The sequence below is a fragment of the Hyla sarda genome, unplaced genomic scaffold (genome assembly GCF_029499605.1).
Source record: "Hyla sarda isolate aHylSar1 unplaced genomic scaffold, aHylSar1.hap1 scaffold_1883, whole genome shotgun sequence".
NCBI lineage: Eukaryota > Metazoa > Chordata > Amphibia > Anura > Hylidae > Hyla > Hyla sarda.
The window spans coordinates 36,994-62,006 of NW_026608536.1; the positions used below are offsets into that span (position 1 = coordinate 36,994).

General features: G+C 42.0%; 1 protein-coding gene across 1 annotated transcript; it reads left to right on the forward strand.

Moving 5' to 3' along the window:
• Positions 1–358: 358 nt before the first annotated feature.
• Positions 359–23,198, forward strand: SLC50A1 (solute carrier family 50 member 1; the record flags this gene model as incomplete). The annotated part of the gene is given in 5 exon segments (XM_056552767.1): positions 359–666; positions 16,907–16,984; positions 22,843–22,966; positions 23,036–23,158; positions 23,160–23,198. Coding segments are annotated over 5 exon segments (639 nt in total), but the record flags the coding sequence as incomplete, so codon positions are not given.
• Positions 23,199–25,013: the final 1,815 nt, after the last annotated feature.

Sequence of the window (25,013 nt, forward strand, 5' to 3'; positions counted from 1 at the left end):
GTCGGGGATGAGGTCGGGTGTGTTCCGGGTGATGTTCGGGTATGAGGTCGGGTGTGTTCCGGGTGATGTTCGGGGATGAGGTCGGGTATGTTCCGGGTGATGGTCGGGTGTGTTCCGGGTGATGTTCGGGGATGAGGTCGGGTATGTTCCGGGTGATGGTCGGGGATGAGGTCGGGTGTGTTCCGGGTGATGGTCGGGGATGAGGTCGGGTGTGTTCCGGGTGATGGTCGGGGATGAGGTCGGGTGTGTTCCGGGTGATGTTCGGGTATGAGGTCGGGTGTGTTCCGGGTGATGTTCGGGGATGAGGTCGGGTATGTTCCGGGTGATGGTCGGGTGTGTTCCGGGTGATGTTCGGGGATGAGGTCGGGTATGTTCCGGGTGATGGTCGGGTATGAGGTCGGGTGTGTTCCGGGTGATGGTCGGGTGTGGGCTCGCGTGTTCCGGGTGTTACTCTCTGTTCCGGGTGATGTGGCAGGAGGCGGTGCTATGTATGAGGCGGATGCGGCCTGGTCGTGTTGTTCTTCCCCGGTCTCTGGTCATTTCTCCCGCCGTTCTGCAGTCGCTGCTCCCGGCCTCCTCCGCCGTCTCTCCCGGTATCATGGACGGGATGTGGCTCCTCTCCGGGGCCTGTATCCTCTTCACACTCACCATGTTCTCCAGCGGCCTGTGAGTGTCTATGGAGGAGGAATATATATATATACTGTATATAGAGGAGGATGAGATATATATACTGTATATAGAGGAGGATATATATATATATACTGTATATAGAGGAGGAGGATATATATATATACTGTATATAGAGGAGGAGGATATATATATATATATATATACTGTATATAGAGGAGGAGGATATATATATATATACTGTATATAGAGGAGGATGAGATATATATACTGTATATAGAGGAGGATATATATATATACTGTATATAGAGGAGGAGGATATATATATATATACTGTATATAGAGGAGGATATATATATATATATACTGTATATAGAGGAGGAGGATATATATACTGTATATAAAGGAGGAGGATATATATATATATACTGTATATAGAGGAGGAGGATATATATATACTGTATATAGAGGAGGAGGATATATATATACTGTATATAGAGGAGGAGGATATATATATATACTGTATATAGAGGAGGAGGATATATATATACTGTATATAGAGGAGGAGGATATATATATACTGTATATAGAGGAGGAGGATATTTATATACTGTATATAGAGGAGGAGGATATATATATATACTGTATATAGAGGAGGAGGAGGAGGATATATATATATACTGTATATAGAGGAGGAGGATATATATATATACTGTATATAGAGGAGGAGGAAATATATATATACTGTATATAGAGGAGGAGGAGGATATATATATATATACTGTATATAGAGGAGGAGGATATATATATACTGTATATAGAGGAGGAGGATATATATATATACTGTATATAGAGGAGGATATATATATATATATACTGTATATAGAGGAGGAGGATATATATATACTGTATATAGAGGAGGAGGATATATATATATACTGTATATAGAGGAGGAGGATATATATATACTGTATATAGAGGAGGAGGAGGATATATATATACTGTATATAGAGGAGGAGGATATATATATATATACTGTATATAGAGGAGAGACATATATATATATATATATATACTGTATATAGAGGAGGATATATATACTGTATATAGAGGAGGAGGATATATATATACTGTATATAGAGGAGGAGGATATATACATATATACTGTATATAGAGGAGGAGGATATATATATACTGTATATAGAGGAGGAGGATATATATATACACTGTATATAGAGGAGGAGGATATATATATATACTGTATATAGAGGAGGAGGATATATATATATACTGTATATAGAGGAGGAGGAGGATATATATATACTGTATATAGAGGAGGAGGATATATATATATACTGTATATAGAGGAGGAGGATATATATATACTGTATATAGAGGAGGAGGATATATATATATACTGTATATAGAGGAGGAGGATATATATATATACTGTATATAGAGGAGGATATATATATACTGTATATAGAGGAGGATATATATATATACTGTATATAGAGGAGGAGGATATATATATATATATACTGTATATAGAGGAGGAGGATATATATATATATATACTGTATATAGAGGAGGAGGAGGATATATATACTGTATATAGAGGAGGAGGATATATATATATACTGTATATAGAGGAGGATATATATATATACTGTATATAGAGGAGGAGGATATATATACTGTATATAGAGGAGGATATATATATATACTGTATATAGAGGAGGATATATATATATATATATACTGTATATAGAGGAGGAGGATATATATACTGTATATAGAGGAGGAGGATATATATATATATATATATATACTGTATATAGAGGAGGAGGATATATATATATACTGTATATAGAGGAGGAGGATATATATATATATACTGTATATAGAGGAGGAGGATATATATATATATACTGTATATAGAGGAGGAGGATATATATATATACTGTATATAGAGGAGGAGGATATATATACTGTATATAGAGGAGGAGGATATATATATATATATATACTGTATATAGAGGAGGAGGATATATATATATATATATATACTGTATATAGAGGAGGAGGATATATATATATATATATATACTGTATATAGAGGAGGAGGATATATATACTGTATATAGAGGAGGAGGATATATATATATACTGTATATAGAGGAGGAGGATATATATATATACACTGTATATAGAGGAGGAGGATATATATATATATATACTGTATATAGAGGAGGAGGATATATATATATACTGTATATAGAGGAGGATATATATATACTGTATATAGAGGAGGAGGATATATATATATACTGTATATAGAGGAGGAGGATATATATATATACTGTATATAGAGGAGGATATATATATACTGTATATAGAGGAGGAGGATATATATATATATATACTGTATATAGAGGAGGAGGATATATATATATATATATATATATATATACTGTATATAGAGGAGGAGGATATATATATATATATACTGTATATAGAGGAGGAGGAGGATATATATATACTGTATATAGAGGAGGAGGATATATATATATACTGTATATAGAGGAGGAGGATATATATATATATACTGTATATAGAGGAGGAGGATATATATATACTGTATATAGAGGAGGAGGATATATATATATATATACTGTATATAGAGGAGGAGGATATATATATATATATATACTGTATATAGAGGAGGAGGATATATATATACTGTATATAGAGGAGGAGGATATATATATATATATATATATACTGTATATAGAGGAGGAGGATATATATATACTGTATATAGAGGAGGAGGATATATATATATATACTGTACATAGAGGAGGATATATATACTGTATATAGAGGAGGAGGATATATATATATATATACTGTATATAGAGGAGGAGGATATATATACTGTATATAGAGGAGGAGGATATATATATATATATATACTGTATATAGAGGAGGATATATATATATATTCTAGTCCTATATATTTAATATATAACCTAAAGCGTTTTGTCTCATGTGGAATCGCGGGCCCTTGCGTCCTACAATAACCTAAATGTATAATATGATAAAGTCTACATCTAATAGAATATAAGACATAATAACTGCTCCGTGTACCTGGATAATATCACTTTATATATATATATATATAGCCGGTAGGTAAAGTTGACTTGATACGGTAGATTTTGTGTTTCCTGGTCTGCTGTGACCTGTAGTTCTCCAGACTATCGGTTATGTGTAGGACACCTCGTACCTTCTGTAGTCCGGACTGTTTTATCGTAGATGGTCCAGTGGATCCGCAGGTATTAGTAATGGTGAGTGGTGTGCGCTCCGTGTATCACGTGCGTGGCGATCCGGTGCACGTCGGCAGCGCACATCTTCTTGTTCTGCCCATATGTGAAGTGCGGGGGGGGGGGGGGGGAATTCCTGCTTGCCATTTAGCCTAGACCAGTGCTTTCCAACCAGTGTGCCACCGGCTGTTGCAAAACTACAACTCCCAGCCTGCCCGGACAGCCAAAGGCTGTCCGGGCATGCCGGGAGTTGTAGTTTTGCAACAGCTGGAGGCACACTGGTTGGAAGCAGTGGCCTAGACAATGATGTCAGTGTTGCTTGTGGTCTCCGGTATAGTACGGGGGTCTGCGCAGTGACAAGTAGTCTCCCCGTCTTACTTATACTGTAGTTCAGTGTTTCCCTATCAGGGTGCCTCCAGCTGTTTGAAAACTACAACTCCCATGGCATTTGGTTACGAGCAGCTATGTCCTCCTCTAGCAGATTAACTCATCAGATTAAAGCAGCTATGCACTAACCTAGCACAGTGGCCTCCAAACTGTAGACCAAAGGCCGTCCAGGCATGCTGGGAGTTGTAGTTTTGCAACAGCTGGAATCACCCTGGTTGGGAAATACTGCTGTAGTTAACCCTTAGCTGGACGCGTTTCAGGATAATAATCCTTTCTTCAGCAGCTTCGAATAGATTTAAAAGTGATAATGGCGGCACCATAGCTCCGCACCTTTTATAATCAGAGAATGGATCCGATAGGTGGCTGCATTCTGGTATCGGTAATAAGTAAACTCCGTACTCAACTTTTTTTTATTTATTTTTTAGTGTGTTTCTTTCAATGTATAAAATCGTGTAACAAAATGATTATCTAAAATAAGATAGGATATTATGACTGGTCAAATGGTGTAGAAAAGATAGAGAATATAATGAATGGAACATAAAGGGAGGCAAATAAGATGTTCCTCTTATTCTAAGGAGGGCTATAGATAGGATAAAGGTGACAAAAAGATATATATAGTAATGAAAGATAAATAATAAAGATAAAAATATATATAGTAATGAAAGATAAATAATAAAGATAAAAATATATAGTAATGAAAGATAAATAATAAAGATAAAAATATATATAGTAATGAAAGATAAATAATAATAAAGATAAAAATATATATAGTAATGAAAGATAAATAATAAAGATAAAAATATATAGTAATGAAAGATAAATAATAAAGATAAAAATATATATAGTAATGAAAGATAAATAATAATAAAGATAAAAATATATATAGTAATGAAAGATAAATAATAAAGATAAAAATATATATAGTAATGAAAGATAAATAATAAAGATAAAAATATATAGTAATGAAAGATAAATAATAAAGATAAAAATATATATAGTAATGAAAGATAAATAATAATAAAGATAAAAATATATATAGTAATGAAAGATAAATAATAAAGATAAAAATATATAGTAATAAAAATATATAGTAATGAAAGATAAATAATAAAGATAAAAATATATATAGTAATGAAAGATAAATAATAAAGATAAAAATATATAGTAATGAAAGATAAATAATAATAAAGATAAAAATATATATAGTAATGAAAGATAAATAATAATAAAGATAAAAATATATATAGTAATGAAAGATAAATAATAATAAAGATAAAAATATATATAGTAATGAAAGAAATAATAATAAAGATAAAAATATATATAGTAATGAAAGATAAATAATAAAGATAAAAATATATAGTAATGAAAGATAAATAATAATAAAGATAAAAATATATATAGTAATGAAAGATAAATAATAAAGATAAATATATATAGTAATGAAAGATAAATAATAAAGATAAAAATATATATAGTAATGAAAGATAAATAATAAAGATAAAAATATATAGTAATGAAAGATAAATAATAATAAAGATAAAAATATATATATAGTAATGAAAGATAAATAATAAAGATAAAAATATATAGTAATGAAAGATAAATAATAAAGATAAAAATATATAGTAATGAAAGATAAATAATAATAAAGATAAACATTACCTGATGGGTAATTCACTATTAAGAGCAAGAAGTCTTACATTGTTAATATATCTTATTGTTCACCCTGATCATATCTTCAGTATATAATTCTGTGCCTTTTGTGTTCTTTCCTATGTACCTTTTCTTTATTTTTCAATTTTTTCAATATTTATTTTATTTGTATTTTTTTATTTCTTATTTTTATTTATAATTTTATCTTTATTATTTATCTTTCATTACTATATATTTTTATTACTATATATTTTTATCTTTATTATTTATCTTTCATTACTATATATTTTTATCTTTATTATTTATCTTTCATTACTATATATATTTTTATCTTTATTATTTATCTTTCATTACTATATATATTTTTATCTTTATTATTTATCTTTCATTACTATATATTTTTATTACTATATATTTTTATCTTTATTATTTATCTTTCATTACTATATATTTTTATCTTTATTATTTATCTTTCATTACTATATATATTTTTATCTTTATTATTTATCTTTCATTACTATATATATTTTTATCTTTATTATTTATCTTTCATTACTATATATATTTTTATCTTTATTATTAATCTTTCATTACTATATATATTTTTATCTTTATTATTTATCTTTCATTACTATATATATTTTTATCTTTATTATTTATCTTTCATTACTATATATTTTTATCTTTATTATTATTTATCTTTCATTACTATATATATATTTATCTTTATTATTTATCTTTCATTACTATATATATTTTTATCTTTATTATTTATCTTTCATTACTATATATATTTTTATCTTTATTATTTATCTTTCATTACTATATATATCTTTTTGTCACCTTTATCCTATCTATAGCCCTCCTTAGAATAAGAGGAACATCTTATTTGCCTCCCTTTATGTTCCATTCATTATATTCTCTATCTTTTCTACACCATTTGACCAGTCATAATATCCTATCTTATTTTAGATAATCATTTTGTTACACGATTTTATACATTGAAAGAAACACACTAAAAAAAAAAAAAAAAAAAAAGTTGAGTACGGAGTTTACTTATTACCGATACCAGAATGCAGCCACCTATCGGATCCATTCTCTGATTATAAAAGGTGTGGAGCTATGGTGCCGCCATTATCACTTTTAAATCTATTTGAAACTGCTGAAGAAAGGATTATTATCCTGAAATGCATCCAGCTAAGGGTTAACTACAGCAGTATTTCCCAACCAGGGTGCCTCCAGCTGTTGCAAAACTACAACCCCCAGCATGCCTGGACAGCCTTTGGTCTACAGTTCGGAGGCCACTGTGCTAGGTTAGTGCATAGCTGCTTTAATCTGATGAGTTAATCTGCTAGAGGAGGACATAGCTGCTCGTAACCAAATGCCATCCAGGCATTCTGGAAGTTGTACTTTTGCAACAGCTGGAGGCACCCTGGTAGGCAAACACTGAACTACAGTATAATACTGTACCAATATCACCCAGCCAGTGATTGCCAGCCGGGATTCCCTCTGCGGAATCACGAGGAGGTGACCCTCCAACACATCATTGTCTAAGCCACTGCTTCCCAACCAGTGTACCTCCAGCTGTTGCAAAACTACAACTCCCAGCATGGCCGGGCAGCCTTCGGATGTCCGGGCATGCTGGAATTTGTAGTTTTGCTAAAGCTGGAGGCACACTGGTTGGAAAACACTGGTCTAGCCCCTTCCCGACCTATGACATACATGTAAGTCATGGGTCGGGTGGGCGGACATGACGGGGGCCCGCGGCTACCAGCAGCTCACATCTGCCGGTAATGACGGACATCAGAGATCGCTCCAATGTCCATCATTTACCTGGTTAAACATTAAATTCTGCTATTCCCTGGTGTCTAGTGGTCCCATAGCCCCCCTTGATGTAATCGCGGGGTGCCGATGGGTTGCTGGGGAAGCCCGAGGCCTTACTTTGTCCTCTGCGTGCTTAGGGCTCCCTCTGGCAGCCATTAGTAATCGAGCACAGATTTCATAGATCAATGTAATGCAATAGCATCTGATGATGGCTGATGATAGGCCTCTAGGGGCCTAAAAGAAAGTAAAAAAATGTTTTTTTTTTTTAATATTTAAAAAATTCCTCCGCTAAAAAAATTCAAATCACCCACCTTTTCCCATTTTTGAAAAAAAAAAACACATATTTTGTATGGCCGCGTGCATAATTGTCCAAACTATTAAATTATAATTTTTCCGATCGATCCTGCACGGTGAACGGCGTTAACGGAAAAAAAATTCCTAACGTCATATTTGCTGATATTTGGTTACATTACATCCTAAAAAAAATAAAAATGTAACAAAAAGTGATCAAAAAGCCAGAACTTCAAAAAAGTGGTACCGTTAAAAACTACAGCTCATGGCGCAAAAAAATCAAACCCTAAAACAGCTTCATCGGGGAAAATGGAATTTAATTTTTTTATAGGGGTGAGAACATGGTAATGAACAACGTTTTTTTTTTTTCTTCTATTTTTCAAGGTTTAAATCATCATTAAAATCGTACTGACCCATAGAATAAAGACGGCAGATGTCAGATTTACCGTATTTTGAACTCCGAAAAAATGATTGCCCTACAAAATTGTGCAATTCCATATTTTTATTTATTTATTTTTTCTGGCTTTGTAATACATTGTATGCACTTGTTACTACGCAGACCCCGTAGAATACCAGAGACCGCAAGGCTCACTCACATCATTGTCTAGGCCACTGCTTCCCAACCAGTGTGCCTCCAGCTGTTGCAAAACTACAACTCCCAGCATGCCCGGACAGCCTTCGGCTGTCCGGACATGCTGGGAGTTGCAATTTTGCAACAGCTGGAGGCCTAAAATTTTGAGGCCACTGTGCTAGGTTAGTACATAGCTGCTTTAATCTAATGAGTTAATCTGCTAGGGGAGGACATAGCTACTCGTAACCAAATGCCATCCGGGCATGCTGGGAGTTGTAGTTTTGCAACAGCTGGAGGCACCCTGGTTGGGAAACACTGATCTACAGTATAATACTGTACCAATATCACCCAGCCAGTGATTGCCGGGATTCCTGCCGCGACACCACGAGGAGGTGACCCCCCCAACACAGCGGAGAACACCGGAGAATAAGACAGGGAGACTACTTGTCATTGCGCAGACCCCGTACTATACCGGAGACTGCAAGCCATACTGACATCATTGTCTAGGCCACTGCTTAGTCATTGCCGTAAATGTTGTCCCCCCTGACATTTTTCTATATAATGAAGTATTCCTCACAGGAAAGGATTGCAGTAACACAGGTTTATTCCCTCTGTATATATATATTGCAGTAACACAGGTTTTGCTATACACATGTTTATTCCCTTTGTGTATATATATATATATAGATCTCTCCTCTCCTCTGTATATATATATTGCAGTAACACATGTTTTGCTATACACAGGTTTATTCCCTTTATGTATATATATATATATATATATAGATCTCCTCTCCTCTGTATATATATATATATATATATATATATATATATCTTCTCTCCTCTGTATATATATATATATAGATCTCCTCTCCTCTGTATATATATATATATATATATATATAGATCTCCTCTCCTCTGTATATATATATATATATATATATATATATATATATATATATATATCTTCTCTCCTCTGTGTATATATATATATATATATATATATATAGATCTCCTCTCCTCTGTATATATATATATATATATAGATCTCCTCTCCTCTGTATATATATATATTGCAGTAACACAGGTTTTGCTATACACATGTTTATTCCCTTTGTCTGTATTGGAACTAAACCAAAAAAAGGAGGAAAAAAAGCAAATTGGACATAATGTCACCAAACTACAAAAATGGTCCGGACACAATTATTGGCACCTTTCAAAATTGTGGATAAATAAGATTGTTTCCAGCCTGTGATGTTCCTTTATACTCACCTGGGGCAAGTAACAGGTGTGGGCAATATAACAATCACACCTGACAGCAGATAAAAAGGAGAGAAGTTCACTTAGTCTTTGCATTGTGTGTCTGTGTGTGTCACACTAATCATGGACAACAGAAAGAGGAGAAGAGAACAGAAAGAGGAGGAGAGAACAGAAAGAGGAGAGAACAGAAAGAGGAGGAGAGAACAGAAAGAGGAGAAGAGAACAGAAAGAGGAGAAGAGAACAGAAAGAGGAGAAGAGAACAGAAAGAGGAGAAGAGAACAGAAAGAGGAGAAGAGAACAGAAAGAGGAGAAGAGAACAGAAAGAGGAGGAGAGAACAGAAAGAGGAGGAGAGAACAGAAAGAGGAGGAGAGAACAGAAAGAGGAGGAGAGAACAGAAAGAGGAGGAGAGAACAGAAAGAGGAGAAGAGAACAGAAAGAGGAGAAGAGAGAACAGAAAGAGGAGAAGAGAGAACAGAAAGAGGAGAAGAGAGAACAGAAAGAGGAGAAGAGAACAGAAAGAGGAGAAGAGAACAGAAAGAGGAGAAGAGAACAGAAAGAGGAGGAGAGAACAGAAAGAGGAGAAGAGAGAACAGAAAGAGGAGAAGAGAACAGAAAGAGGAGAAGAGAACAGAAAGAGGAGAAGAGAACAGAAAGAGGAGAAGAGAACAGAAAGAGGAGAAGAGAACAGAAAGAGGAGAAGAGAACTGTCTGAGGACTTGGGAACCAAAACTGTGGAAAAATATCAACAATCTCCAGGTTACACGTCCATCTCCAGAGATCTAGATTTGTCTTTGTCCACAGTGCGGAACATTATCAAGAAGTTTACACCCCATGGTACTGTAGATAATCTCCCTGGGTGTGGACGGAAGAGAAACATTGATGAAAGGTGTCATCGCAGGATTGTCCAGATGGTGGATAAGCAGCCCCAAACAAGTTCCAAAGACATTCAAGCTGTCCTGCAGGCTCAGGGAGCATCAGTGTCAGCACAAACTATCCATCCACATTTATATGAAATGAAACGCTATGGAGGAGACCCAGGAGGACCCCGCTATAGAGGAGACCCAGGAGGACCCCACTATGGAGGAGACCCAGGAGGACCCCACTATGGAGGAGACCCAGGAGGACCCCACTATGGGGGAGACCCAGGAGGACCCCACTTCTGATACAGACATACAAAAGAGACTACATTTTACCAAAATGAACCTAAGTAACCAAAATCCTTCTGGGAAAACATCTTGTGGACAGATGAGACAAGATGGAGCTTTTTGGTAAAGCGCATCATTCTACTGTTTACCGAAAACGGAATGAGGCCTACAAAGAAAAGAGCACAGAACCTACAGTGACATATGGGGGAGGTCAGTGATGTTTTAGGGTTGTTTTGCTGCCTCTGGCACTGAGGATTACCAATGGATTTTGGGTCGCACTGTACAGCCCAGTGTCAGAAAGCTGGGTTTGTGTCCGAGATCTTGGGACTTCCAGCAGGACAATGACCCCAAACATACGTCAAAAAGCCCCAGAAATGCATGACAACAAAGCGCTGGAGAGTTCTGAAGTGCCAGCAATGAGTCCAGATCTAAATCCCATTGATCACCTGTGGAGAGATCTTATAATTACTGTTGGGAAAAGGCGCCTTCCAATAAGAGACCTGGAGCAGTTTGTAAAGGAAGAGTGGTCCAACATTCCGGCTGAGAGGTGTAAGAAGCTTATTGATGGTTATAGGAAGAGTGGTCCAACATTCCGGCTGGGAGGTGTAAGAAGCTTATTGATGGTTATAGGAAGAGTGGTCCAACATTCCGGCTGAGAGGTGTAAGAAGCTTATTGATGCTCATAGGAAGAGTGGTCCAACATTCCGGCTGAGAGGTGTAAGAAGCTTATTGATGGTTATAGGAAGAGTGGTCCAACATTCCGGCTGAGAGGTGTAAGAAGCTTATTGATGGTTATAGGAAGAGTGGTCCAACATTCCGGCTGAGAGGTGTAAGAAGCTTATTGATGGTTATAGGAAGACACTGATCTCACTTATTTTTTCCAAAGGGTGTGCAGCCAAATATTAAGTTAAGGTGCCAATAATTGTGTCCGGCCCATTTTTGGAGTTTGGTGACATTATGTCCAATTTGCTTTTTTTCTTCCTTTTTTGGATCAGTTCCAATACACACAAAGGGAATAAACATGTGTATAGCAAAACCTGTGTTACTGCAATATATATATATATATATATATATATATATATATATATATATATATATATATACAGAGGAGAGGAGATCTATATATATATATATATATATATATATATATATATATATATATATATACAGAGGAGAGGAGATCTCTCTATATATATATATATATATATATATATATACACAGAGGAGAGGAGATCTATATATATATATATATATATATACAGAGGAGAGGAGATCTATATATATATATATACAGAGGAGAGGAGATCTATATATATATATATATATATATATATATATATATATATATACATACACACAAAGGGAATAAACATGTGTATAGCAAAACCTGTGTTACTGCAATCCTTTCCTGTGAGAAATACTTCATTATATATATTATATATATATATATATACCGTATTTATCGGCGTATAACAAACACTTTTTAGGCTAAAATTTTTAGCCTAAAGTCTACCTGCGTGTTATACGCCGATAAGCCGTTGCAGTTCAATGATTTAAAGCGGGCGCTTTAAATCAATGAACTGCAGCGGCTTTGCAGGTGCAGAGACCGCCAGCGCTGCCAGCTTCTCTGCCCCTGCCTGTCCTGGGGTCTAGAGCCCTGCTGCCAGCCCTTCTCTCCCCCTGGCTATCGGCGCCGCTGCCCGTTCTCTCCCCCTGACTATCGGTGCTCGTCACTCGTCATTGCGCCGCGCCGTGCAGTGCATAGCAACGACGCATGGGACGCACACCGGAGGCCTGAAGCAGCGCGGACCCGACCCCGGCAACAGGTAATTATACAACCGGGGATGGGGGAGGCAACGGGGCAGCGGCGACGGCAATGGGTGCCGCTGCCCCTTCTCTCCCCCTGTCTGTCGGCGCCGCTCCCCCATTGCTGGCGCTGCTTCTCTCCCCCTGGCTATCGGCGCCGGCAATGGGGCGCCGGCACCGATAGTCAGGTGGAGAGAACGGGCAGCGGTGCCGATAGCCAGTGGGAGAGAAGCGGCGGCAGCAGGGCTCTAGACCCCAGGACAGGCAGGGGCAGAGAAGCGGGCAGCGACGGCCTCTCTCCCCCTGCCTTTCCTGGGGGTGTATCGGGGTATACATGCGCACACACGCACCCTCATTTTACCAAGGATATTTGGGTAATATCCTTGGTAAAATGAGGGTGCGTGTTATAGGCCGGTTCGTGGTATACCCCGGTAAATACGGTGTGTGTATATATATACTATGAGAGACAGAATGAGAAATAATCCATAAAATCTCATTGTCTGATTTTTTTAAGAATTTATCTGCAAATTATGGTGGAAAATAAGTATTTGGTGAATAAGAAAAGTTCCTCTCAATACTTTGTTATATCCCTTTGTTGGTAATGACAGAGGTCACATGTTTTCTGTCTTCACAAGGTTCTCACACACTGTTGGCAATGACAGAGGTCACATGATTTCTGTCTTCACAAGGTTCTCACACACTGTTGGCAATGACAGAGGTCACATGATTTCTGTCTTCACAAGGTTCTCACACACTGTTGGTAATGACAGAGGTCACATGTTTTCTGTCTTCACAAGGTTCTCACACACTGTTGGTAATGACAGGTCACATGATTTCTGTCTTCACAAGGTTCTCACACACTGTTGGTAATGACAGAGGTCACATGATTTCTGTCTTCACAAGGTTCTCACACACTGTTGGTAATGACAGAGGTCACATGTTTTCTGTCTTCACAAGGTTCTCACACACTGTTGGCAATGACAGAGGTCACATGTTTTCTGTCTTCACAAGGTTCTCACACACTGTTGGCAATGACAGAGGTCACATGATTTCTGTCTTCACAAGGTTCTCACACACTGTTGGCAATGACAGAGGTCACATGATTTCTGTCTTCACAAGGTTCTCACACACTGTTGGTAATGACAGAGGTCACATGTTTTCTGTCTTCACAAGGTTCTCGCACACTGTTGGTAATGACAGAGGTCACATGTTTTCTGTCTTCACAAGGTTCTCACACACTGTTGGTAATGACAGAGGTCACATGTTTTCTGTCTTCACAAGGTTCTCACACACTGTTGGTAATGACAGAGGTCACATGATTTCTGTCTTCACAAGGTTCTCACACACTGTTGGTAATGACAGAGGTCACATGTTTTCTGTCTTCACAAGGTTCTCACACACTGTTGGTAATGACAGAGGTCACATGTTTTCTGTCTTCACAAGGTTCTCACACACTGTTGGTAATGACAGAGGTCACATGTTTTCTGTCTTCACAAGGTTCTCACTGTTGCTGGTATTTTGGCCCATTCCTCCATGCAGATCTCCTCTAGGGCAGTGATGTGTTGGGGCTGTCGCTGGGAAACACAGACTTTCAACCCCCTCCAAAGCTTTTCTATGGGGTTGAGATCTGGAGATCAGCTAGGCCACTCCAGGACCTTGAAATGCTTCTTATGAAGCTCCTCCTTCATTTCCTGGGCGGTGTGTTTGGGATCATTGTCATGCTGAAAGACCCAGCCACGTTTCATCTTCATTGCCCTCGCTGATGGAAGGAGGTTTTCACTCACAATCTCACGATACATGGTCCCATTCATTCTTTCCTTTACACGGATCAGTCATCCTGGTCCCTGAGCAGAAAAACAGCCCCAAAGCCTGATGTCTCCACCCCCATGCCTCACAGTAGGTATGGTGTTCCCACCCCCATGCTTCACAGTAGGTATGGTGTTCCCACCCCCATGCTTCACAGTAGGTATGGTGTTCCCGCCCCCATGCTTCACAGTAGGTATGGTGTTCTTTGGATGCAACTCAGCATTCTTTCTCCTCCAAACAGGACGAGTTGAGTTTTTACCAAAAAGTTCTACTTTGGTTTCATCTGACTTATATGACATTCTCCCAATCCTCTTCTGGATCATCCATATGCTCTCTAGCAAACTTCAGACGGGCCCGGACATGTACTGGCTTAAGCAAGGGGACACGTCTGGCACTGCATGATGCGAGTCCCTGGCGGTGTAGTGTGTTACTGATGCTAGCCTTTGTTACTTTGTTCTTGTGATCATTTTGACACCACAGGGTGAGATCTTGTGTGGAGCCCCCGATGGAGGGAGATTATCAGTGGTCTTGTATATCTTCCATTTTCTAATAATTGGTCACACAGTTGATTTCTTCACACCAAGCTGCTTGCCTATTGCAGATTCAGTCTTCCCAGCCTGGTGCAGGTCTACAGTGTTGTTTCTGGTGTCCTTCGCCAGCTCTTTGGTCTTGGCCATAGTGGAGTTTGGAGTGTGACTGAGGTTGTGGACAGGTGTCTTTTATACTGATAACAAGTTCACACAGGAGCCATTAATACAGGTAACGAGTGGAGGACAGAGGAGACTCTTATAGAAGAAGTTACAGGTCTGTGAGAGACAGAAATCTTACTTGTTTGTAGGTGACCAAATACTTATTTTCCACCATAATTTGCAGATAAATTCTTTAATAATCAGACAATGTGAATTAATGGATTTTTCTCATTCTGTCTCATAGTTGAGGTTATAACCTATGATAATTACAGCCTCATCTTTATAAGGGGGAGAACGGGTACAATTGGGGGCTGACTAAATACTTTACTTAAGTGCCCTGTACTCTGCATACGGTATGATCTCCTGTAGTGCCCTGTACTCTGCATACGGTATGATCTCCTGTAGTGCCCTGTACTCTGCATACGGTATGATCTCCTGTAGTGCCCTGTACTCTGCATACGGTATGATCTCCTGTAGTGCCCTGTACTCTGCATACGGTATGATCTCCTGTAGTGCCCTGTACTCTGCATACGGTATGATCTCCTGTAGTGCCCTGTACTCTGTATACGGTATGACCCCGGCTCTGTAGTGCGCTGTACTCTGTATACAGTATGACCCCGGCTCTGTAGTGCCCTGTACTCTGCATACGGTATGATCTCCTGTAGTGCCCTGTACTCTGTATACAGTATGACCCCGGCTCTGGAGTGCCCTGTACTCTGTATACAGTATGACCCCGGCTCTGGAGTGCCCTCTACTCTGTATACAGTATGACCCCGGCTCTGGAGTGCCCTGTACTCTGTATACAGTATGACCCCGGCTCTGTAGTGTCCTGTATACAGTATGACCCCGGCTCTGTAGTGCCCTGTACTCTGTATACAGTATGACCCCGGCTCTGGAGTGCCCTGTACTCTGTATACAGTATGACCCCGGCTCTGGAGTGCCCTGTACTCTGTATACAGTATGACCCCGGCTCTGTAGTGCCCTGTACTCTGTATACAGTATGACCCCGGCTCTGTACTCTGTATACAGTATGACCCCGGCTCTGTAGTGCCCTGTACTCTGTATACAGTATGACCCCGGCTCTGGAGTGCCCTGTACTCTGTATACAGTATGACCCCGACTCTGTAGTGTCCTGTATACAGTATGACCCCGGCTCTGCAGTGTCCTGTACTCTGTATACAGTATGACCCCGGCTCTGTAGTGCCCTGTACTCTGTATACAGTATGACCCCGGCTCTGTAGTGCCCTGTACTCTGTATACAGTATGACCCCGGCTCTGTAGTGCCCTGTACTCTGTATACAGTATGACCCCGGCTCTGTAGTGCCCTGTACTCTGTATACAGTATGACCCCGGCTCTGTAGTACTCTGTATACAGTATGACCCCGGCTCTGTAGTGCCCTGTACTCTGTATACAGTATGACCCCGGCTCTGTAGTGCCCTGTACTCTGTATAAAGTATGACCCCGACTTTGTAGTGCCCTGTACTCTGTATACAGTATCAGTATCTAACATTGTCTTTACAGATCGGACCTCCGTGTGATGGTATCTAAGCGCACTGTGGATAATGTCCAGTTCTTGCCGTTCTTGACAACAGATCTGAAGTAGGTTTGGGTCCTGGGTGGTGGTGGCAGATCTGTCCGGGCCCTTGGTGAGTCTGTGCCCCATATTTTGAGGAGTCTATGAATGGCCTGGAGTGGGGATTAGTGTGGGATGGGGTAAATAATGGTTTGGTCTTGGCGTGTTGGGGGATTAGACTGGGGATGGGGTAAATAATGGCTTGGTCTTGGCGTGTTGGGGGTGGGGGATTAGACTGGGGATGGGGTAAATAATGGCTTGGTGTTGGGGGGTGGGGGATTAGACTGGGGTAAATAATGGCTTGGTCTTGGTGTGTTGGGGGATTAGACTGGGGATGGGGTAAATAATGGCTTGGTCTTGGCGTGTTGGGGGTGGGGGATTAGACTGGGGATGGGGTAAATAATGGCTTGGTGTTGGGGGGTGGGGGATTAGACTGGGGATGGGGTAAATAATGGCTTAGTCTTGGCTTGTTGGAGGATGGGGTGCACTATTGGTTTGACTGGGTCTGGTGGGTGGATGAAGAGGCTAGGCTAAGACTAGTCTGCATCTAAGGGAATACTCTAGTAGTAAAGCTGGGTTTGGTCTGGAGATGGGGTAATGATGGATCTAGTGTGGGGATCGGAGAGGGACCTTGGTATGTTGGAACTAGTATGATGATAGGGTGGAGTAGTGGCTAGCCTTTGTGACTATCATATATAAAGAAGGCCCAGCACTAACCAAGGTAGATGCAAGAATGTGAAGTTTATTCACATAAGTGGACAGAACGCGTTTCGGCAGGATAGCCTTCCTCTGCTGTCTAGTACATAAGTCAGGTCTCTCTGTTATATACACACGAGGAGGCGCCCTAAGATGACGTCACTCCCTGCCCGTCACGGCGGGTGTAATAATAGTGTAGTAGAACATGACAGTGACATAATGACAGAAACAGTAGCTAGAGTCATGCAAAACAGGGTAGTGAAATCGGGTTTGGCAAGCGGGTTCATCAGCGTTCTTATGAGCGCTCCGGCTGGGCGCTCAGTGTATCCCAGCTGACAGCTGCCGCTGAACTTGTAACATCAGCGTGCGTGAGTAAACAGTTTCTGATAGGGTAAGACAAGTGAAGTGGGCGTGTCCTGCTCCCGATGTAACGGAGCGCTGATTCAACATGGGGCAGCATGCTGATAATGGATAAGTGCTCGTGCCAGGGGATACCTGACAGGCCTGCATCACATCACGCCATGATAGGGAGTGGATCGGTCATTGCGGGGCAGCACATTGCTCCAGGGCTTGGGGTGGAAGTCCTTAGATCAGATGCGGGGCCGTTGCAGTGGACATTATGTCAGATAGTAGCTTCAGATTCCTCGGCTACTTCTAATTCTATGCTATTTATATGTATCCCCTATTTAGTGGCAATGCTAGCCATCTACCCAGTATGGCGTCCCTCTACATTTAGCCATTTATATTTTCTTACAGTATCACTCTGACTTTGATATTTATCTGTGTGCATCATGGAAACTTGTGCGCTGAGAATACTATTCCTATTTTTTGGACTTTATGGAACCTTCATCTGATGCTATTCCCCTGCAGTGGACTTACCTGGATATGGCCCCGCATCTGATCTAAGGACTTCCACCCCAAGCCCTGGAGCAATGTGCTGCCCCGCAATGACCGATCCACTCCCTATCATGGCGTGATGTGATGCAGGCCTGTCAGGTATCCCCTGGCACGAGCACTTATCCATTATCAGCATGCTGCCCCATGTTGAATCAGCGCTCCGTTACATCGGGAGCAGGACACGCCCACTTCACTTGTCTTACCCTATCAGAAACTGTTTACTCACGCACGCTGATGTTACAAGTTCAGCGGCAGCTGTCAGCTGGGATACACTGAGCGCCCAGCCGGAGCGCTCATAAGAACGCTGATGAACCCGCTTGCCAAACCCGATTTCACTACCCTGTTTTGCATGACTCTAGCTACTGTTTCTGTCATTATGTCACTGTCATGTTCTACTACACTATTATTACACCCGCCGTGACGGGCAGGGAGTGACGTCATCTTAGGGCGCCTCCTCGTGTGTATATAACAGAGAGACCTGACTTATGTACTAGACAGCAGAGGAAGGCTATCCTGCCGAAACGCGTTCTGTCCACTTATGTGAATAAACTTCACATTCTTGCATCTACCTTGGTGAGTGCTGGGCCTTCTTTATATATTATAGCATCTTTGCCTCACGCACCACCACCATTGCAGAAGTGCCGACCACCTACACCCATATTAGCCTTTGTGACTAGTCTGGGGATGGAGAAAGTTTGAGTTAGTTTTTGAATAGTCTGGTAGCAGAATAGTGGTTGGGTCTAGTCTAGGGATGGAGTTGGTGTAGTGATTAGACTGGAGCTAGTATGGGGATGAGATTGGAGCAGTGGTTATGCTGGGTCTAGTCTAGGGATGGAGTTGGTGTAATGGTTAGATTGGGACTAGTCTAGGGATGGAGTAGTGTAGTGGTTAGATTGGGACTAGTCTAGGGATGGAGTAGTGTAGTGGTTAGATTGGGACTAGTCTAGGGATGGAGTTGGTGTAGTGGTTAGATTGGTACTAGTCTAGGGATGGAGTTGGTGTAGTGGTTAGATTGGGACTAGTCTAGGGATGGAGTAGTGTAGTGGTTAGATTGGGACTAGTCTAGGGATGGAGTAGTGTAGTGGTTAGATTGGGACTAGTCTAGGGATGGAGTTGGTGTAATGGTTAGATTGGGACTAGTCTAGGGATGGAGTAGTGTAGTGGTTAGATTGGGACTAGTCTGGGGATGGAGTAGTGTAGTGGTTAGATTGGGACTAGTCTAGGGATGGAGGTGGTGTAGTGGTTAGATTGGGACTAGTCTAGGGATGGAGGTGGTGTAGTGGTTAGATTGGGACTAGTCTAGGGATGGAGTTGGTGTAGTGGTTAGATTGGGGACTAGTCTAGGGATGGAGTAGTGTAGTGGTTAGATTGGGACTAGTCTAGGGATGGAGTAGTGTAGTGGTTAGATTGGGACTAGTCTAGGGATGGAGTTGGTGTAGTGGTTAGATTGGGACTAGTCTAGGGATGGAGTTGGTGTAGTGGTTAGATTGGGACTAGTCTAGGGATGGAGTTGGTGTAGTGGTTAGATTGGGACTAGTCTAGGGATGGAGTAGTGTAGTGGTTAGATTGGGACTAGTCTAGGGATGGAGTTGGTGTAGTGGTTAGATTGGGACTAGTCTAGGGATGGAGTTGGTGTAGTGGTTAGATTGGGACTAGTCTAGGGATGGAGTAGTGTAGTGGTTAGATTGGGACTAGTCTAGGGATGGAGTTGGTGTAGTGGTTAGATTGGGACTAGTCTAGGGATGGAGTTGGTGTAGTGGTTAGATTGGGACTAGTCTAGGGATGGAGTTGGTGTAGTGGTTAGATTGGGACTAGTCTAGGGATGGAGTAGTGTAGTGGTTAGATTGGGACTAGTCTAGGGATGGAGTAGTGTAGTGGTTAGATTGGGACTAGTCTAGGGATGGAGTTGGTGTAGTGGTTAGATTGGGACTAGTCTAGGGATGGAGTAGTGTAGTGGTTAGATTGGGACTAGTCTAGGGATGGAGTTGGTGTAGTGGTTAGATTGGGACTAGTCTAGGGATGGAGTAGTGTAGTGGTTAGATTGGGACTAGTCTAGGGATGGAGTTGGTGTAGTGGTTAGATTGGGACTAGTCTAGGGATGGAGTAGTGTAGTGGTTAGATTGGGACTAGTCTAGGGATGGAGTTGGTGTAGTGGTTAGATTGGGACTAGTCTAGGGATGGAGTTGGTGTAGTGGTTAGATTGGGACTAGTCTAGGGATGGAGTTGGTGTAGTGGTTAGATTGGGACTAGTCTAGGGATGGAGTAGTGTAGTGGTTAGATTGGGACTAGTCTAGGGATGGAGTAGTGTAGTGGTTAGATTGGGACTAGTCTAGGGATGGAGTAGTGTAGTGGTTAGATTGGGACTAGTCTAGGGATGGAGTAGTGTAGTGGTTAGATTGGGACTAGTCTAGGGATGGAGTTGGTGTAGTGGTTAGATTGGGACTAGTCTAGGGATGGAGTAGTGTAGTGGTTAGATTGGGACTAGTCTAGGGATGGAGTTGGTGTAGTGGTTAGGTTGGGACTAGTCTAGGGATGGAGTAGTGTAGTGGTTAGATTGGGACTAGTCTAGGGATGGAGTTGGTGTAGTGGTTAGATTGGGACTAGTCTAGGGATGGAGTTGGTGTAGTGGTTAGATTGGGACTAGTCTAGGGATGGAGTTGGTGTAGTGGTTAGATTGGGACTAGTCTAGGGATGGAGTAGTGTAGTGGTTAGATTGGGACTAGTCTAGGGATGGAGTTGGTGTAGTGGTTAAATTTGGACTAGTCTAGGGATGGAGTTGGTGTAGTGGTTAGATTGGGACTAGTCTAGGGATGGAGTTGGTGTAGTGGTTAAATTTGGACTAGTCTAGGGATGGAGTTGGTGTAGTGGTTAGATTGGGACTAGTCTAGGGATGGAGTTGGTGTAGTGGTTAGATTGGGACTAGTCTAGGGATGGAGTTGGTGTAGTGGTTAAATTTGGACTAGTCTAGGGATGGAGTTGGTGTAGTGGTTAGATTGGGACTAGTCTAGGGATGGAGTTGGTGTAGTGGTTAAATTTGGACTAGTCTAGGGATGGAGTTGGTGTAGTAGTTAGGTTGGGACTAGTCTAGGGATGGAGTTGGTGTAGTGGTTAGATTGGGACTAGTCTAGGGATGGAGTTGGTGTAGTGGTTAAATTTGGACTAGTCTAGGGATGGAGTTGGTGTAGTGGTTAGATTGGGACTAGTCTAGGGATGGAGTTGGTGTAGTGGTTAGATTGGGACTAGTCTAGGGATGGAGTTGGTGTAGTAGTTAGGTTGGGACTAGTCTAGGGATGAAGTTGGTGTAGTGGTTAGACTGGGTTTGGTATGGGGATGAGATTGGAGTAGTGGTTATGTAGGGATTTCTCTGATGATGGGGATAAAGTATTGGGTAAACTTTGGGATTAGTTTTTGGATTGAGTAGTTATTAGTTTGAGGCTAGTCTGAGAATGGGGTTGGCTTAGTGGTTATACTAGGACTAGTGTGGGGATGGAGTAGTGGCCAAACAGGGACTAGACTGGTCATGGAACAGTGGACTAGTCTGGGTATTATATAACTTAGTTTGGGACTAGTCTGGGGATGGGGTTGAGTCGTGGCTAGGCTGGGGACGGAGTTGTGGTTAGGCTGGGGAAGGAGTCGTGGCTAGGCTGGAGTGTAGGGTAAAGTGTAGTTGCGGGGGTCTTCCTCAGTTTCTTTGTATTGCAGTATTCTGGGCAGTTGTCTGTATGGATGGAGGACATGGGGTAGCTGTCTCTGTGGATGGAGGACTTGGGGGGTAGTTGTGGAAAGGCTGGAGTGTAGGGGGGCATTGCGGGGGTCTTCCTCAGTCCTGTTTGTCTTTGTCTTGCAGTATTCTGGGCAGTTGTCTGGATGGATGTAGGACATGGGGGCAGTTGTCTCTGTGGATGGAGGACATGGGGGGGTAGTTGTGGATAGGCTGGAGTGTAGGGGGGCATTGCGGGGGTCTTCCTCAGGTCCTGTTTGTCTTTGTCTTGCAGTATTCTGGGCAGTTGTCTGGATGGATGGAGGACATGGGGGCAGTTGTCTCTGTGGATGGAGGACATGGGGGGGTAGTTGTGGATAGGCTGGAGTGTAGGGGGGCATTGCGGGGGTCTTTCTTAGGTCCTGTTTGTCTTTGTCTTGCAGTATTCTGGGCAGTTGTCTGGATGGATGGAGGACATGGGGGCAGTTGTCTCTGTGGATGGAGGACATGGGGGGGTAGTTGTGGATAGGCTGGAGTGTAGGGGGGCATTGCGGGGGTCTTTCTTAGGTCCCGTTTGTCTTTGTCTTGCAGTAATCTGGGCTGGCTGTATTATGGCTTCCTGAAGGGGGATGGGACACTGATCACAGTGAACTCGATCGGAGCCTCCCTACAGACTGTGTATATTGTGGCCTTCATACTCTACTCAGCGGAGAAGGTTTGTGTCAGTGTTAGGTGATGGAGCTGCTTCGGGCTGTGTCTGACATGTTGTATACTTGTATTGCAGCGTCCTCCCATATATCAGGTGCTCTTGTCGCTGGGAGTCCTGGTTTTGGGGTACATCTATTTCTACCTCTGGATCCCAGATGTAGGCGCTCGTCTTAACCAGCTGGGTCTGTTCTGCAGCGTGTTTCACCATCAGCATGTACCTGTCCCCGCTCACCGACCTGGTAATCCTAGTGCTGCAACTTTATACTGTGCAGGGGGGTGAGGCTGAAGAGCTGTAAGGAGGACGAGACAGTAGTGATGTAGGTGGGGGGGAGAAATCAGGCAGTATAGTAGTAGTGATGTAGGGGGGGTAATCGGGCAGTAGAGTAGTAGTGATGTGGGGGGGGTAATCGGGCAGTAGAGTAGTAGTGATGTAGGGGGGGGGGGTAATCGGGCAGTAGAGTAGTAGTGATGTAGGGGGGGGGGGTAATCGGGCAGTAGAGTAGTAGTGATGTAGGGGGGGGGGGTAATCGGCAGTAGAGTAGTAGTGATGTAGGGGGGGGGGTAATCGGGCAGTAGAGTAGTAGTGATGTAGGGGGGGGTAATCGGGCAGTAGAGTAGTAGTGATGTAGGGGGGGGTAATCGGGCAGTAGAGTAGTAGTGATGTAAGGGGGGGGGTAATCGGGCAGTAGAGTAGTAGTGATGTAGGGGGGGGTAATCGGGCAGTAGAGTAGTAGTGATGTAGGGGGGGGTAATAGGGCAGTAGAGTAGTAGTGATGTAGGGGGGGGGGAATCAGGCAGTAGAGTAGTAGTGATGTAGGGGGGGGTAATAGGGCAGTAGAGTAGTAGTGATGTAGGGGGGGGGGGAATCAGGCAGTAGAGTAGTAGTGATGTAGGGGGGGTAATAGGGCAGTAGAGTAGTAGTGATGTAGGGGGGAAATCAGGCAGTAGAGTAGTAGTGATGTAGGGGGGGGTAATAGGGCAGTAGAGTAGTAGTGATGTAGGGGGGGGAATCAGGCAGTAGAGTAGTAGTGATGTAGGGGGGAAATCAGGCAGTATAGTAGTAGTGATGTGGAGGGGATCAGGCAGTAGAGTAGTAGTGATTTAGGTGGGGGGGGAGAGAAATCAGGCAGTATAGTAGTAGTGATGTAGGGGGGGGGATCAGGCAGTAGAGTAGTAGTGATGTGGGGGGGGGATCAGGCAGTAGAGTAGTAGTGATGTGGAGGGGATCAGGAAGTAGAGTAGTAGTGATGTGGGGGGGGGGATCAGGCAGTAGAGTAGTAGTGATGTAGGGGGGGGGGGATCAGGCAGTAGAGTAGTAGTGATGTAGGGGGGGGATCAGGCAGTAGAGTAGTAGTGATGTAGGGGGGGGGATCAGGCAGAGTAGTAGTGATGTAGGGGGGGGGGATCAGGCAGTAGAGTAGTAGTGATGTGGGGGGGGGGATCAGGCAGTAGAGTAGTAGTGATGTAGGGGGGGGATCAGGCAGTAGAGTAGTAGTGATGTAGGGGGGGGGGATCAGGCAGTAGAGTAGTAGTGATGTAGGGGGGATCAGGCAGTAGAGTAGTAGTGATGTAGGGGGGATCAGGCAGTAGAGTAGTAGTGATGTAGGGGGGAGATCAGGCAGTAGAGTAGTAGTGATGTAGGGGGGAGATCAGGCAGTAGAGTAGTAGTGATGTAGGGGGGGGATCAGGCAGTAGAGTAGTAGTGATGTGGGGGGGGGGATCAGGCAGTAGAGTAGTAGTGATGTAGAGGGGGGGGCATCAGGCAGTAGAGTAGTAGTGATGTAGGGGGGGGATCAGGCAGTAGAGTAGTAGTGATGGGGGGGGCATCAGGCAGTAGAGTAGTAGTGATGTAGAGGGGGGGGCATCAGGCAGTAGAGTAGTAGTGATGGGGGGGGCATCAGGCAGTAGAGTTGTAGTGATGTAGATGGGGGGGGGCATCAGGCAGTAGAGTTGTAGTGATGTAGAGGGGGGGGGCATCAGGCAGTAGAGTAGTAGTGATGTGGAGGGGATCAGGCAGTATAGTAGTAGTGATGTGGAGGGGATCAGGCAGAGTA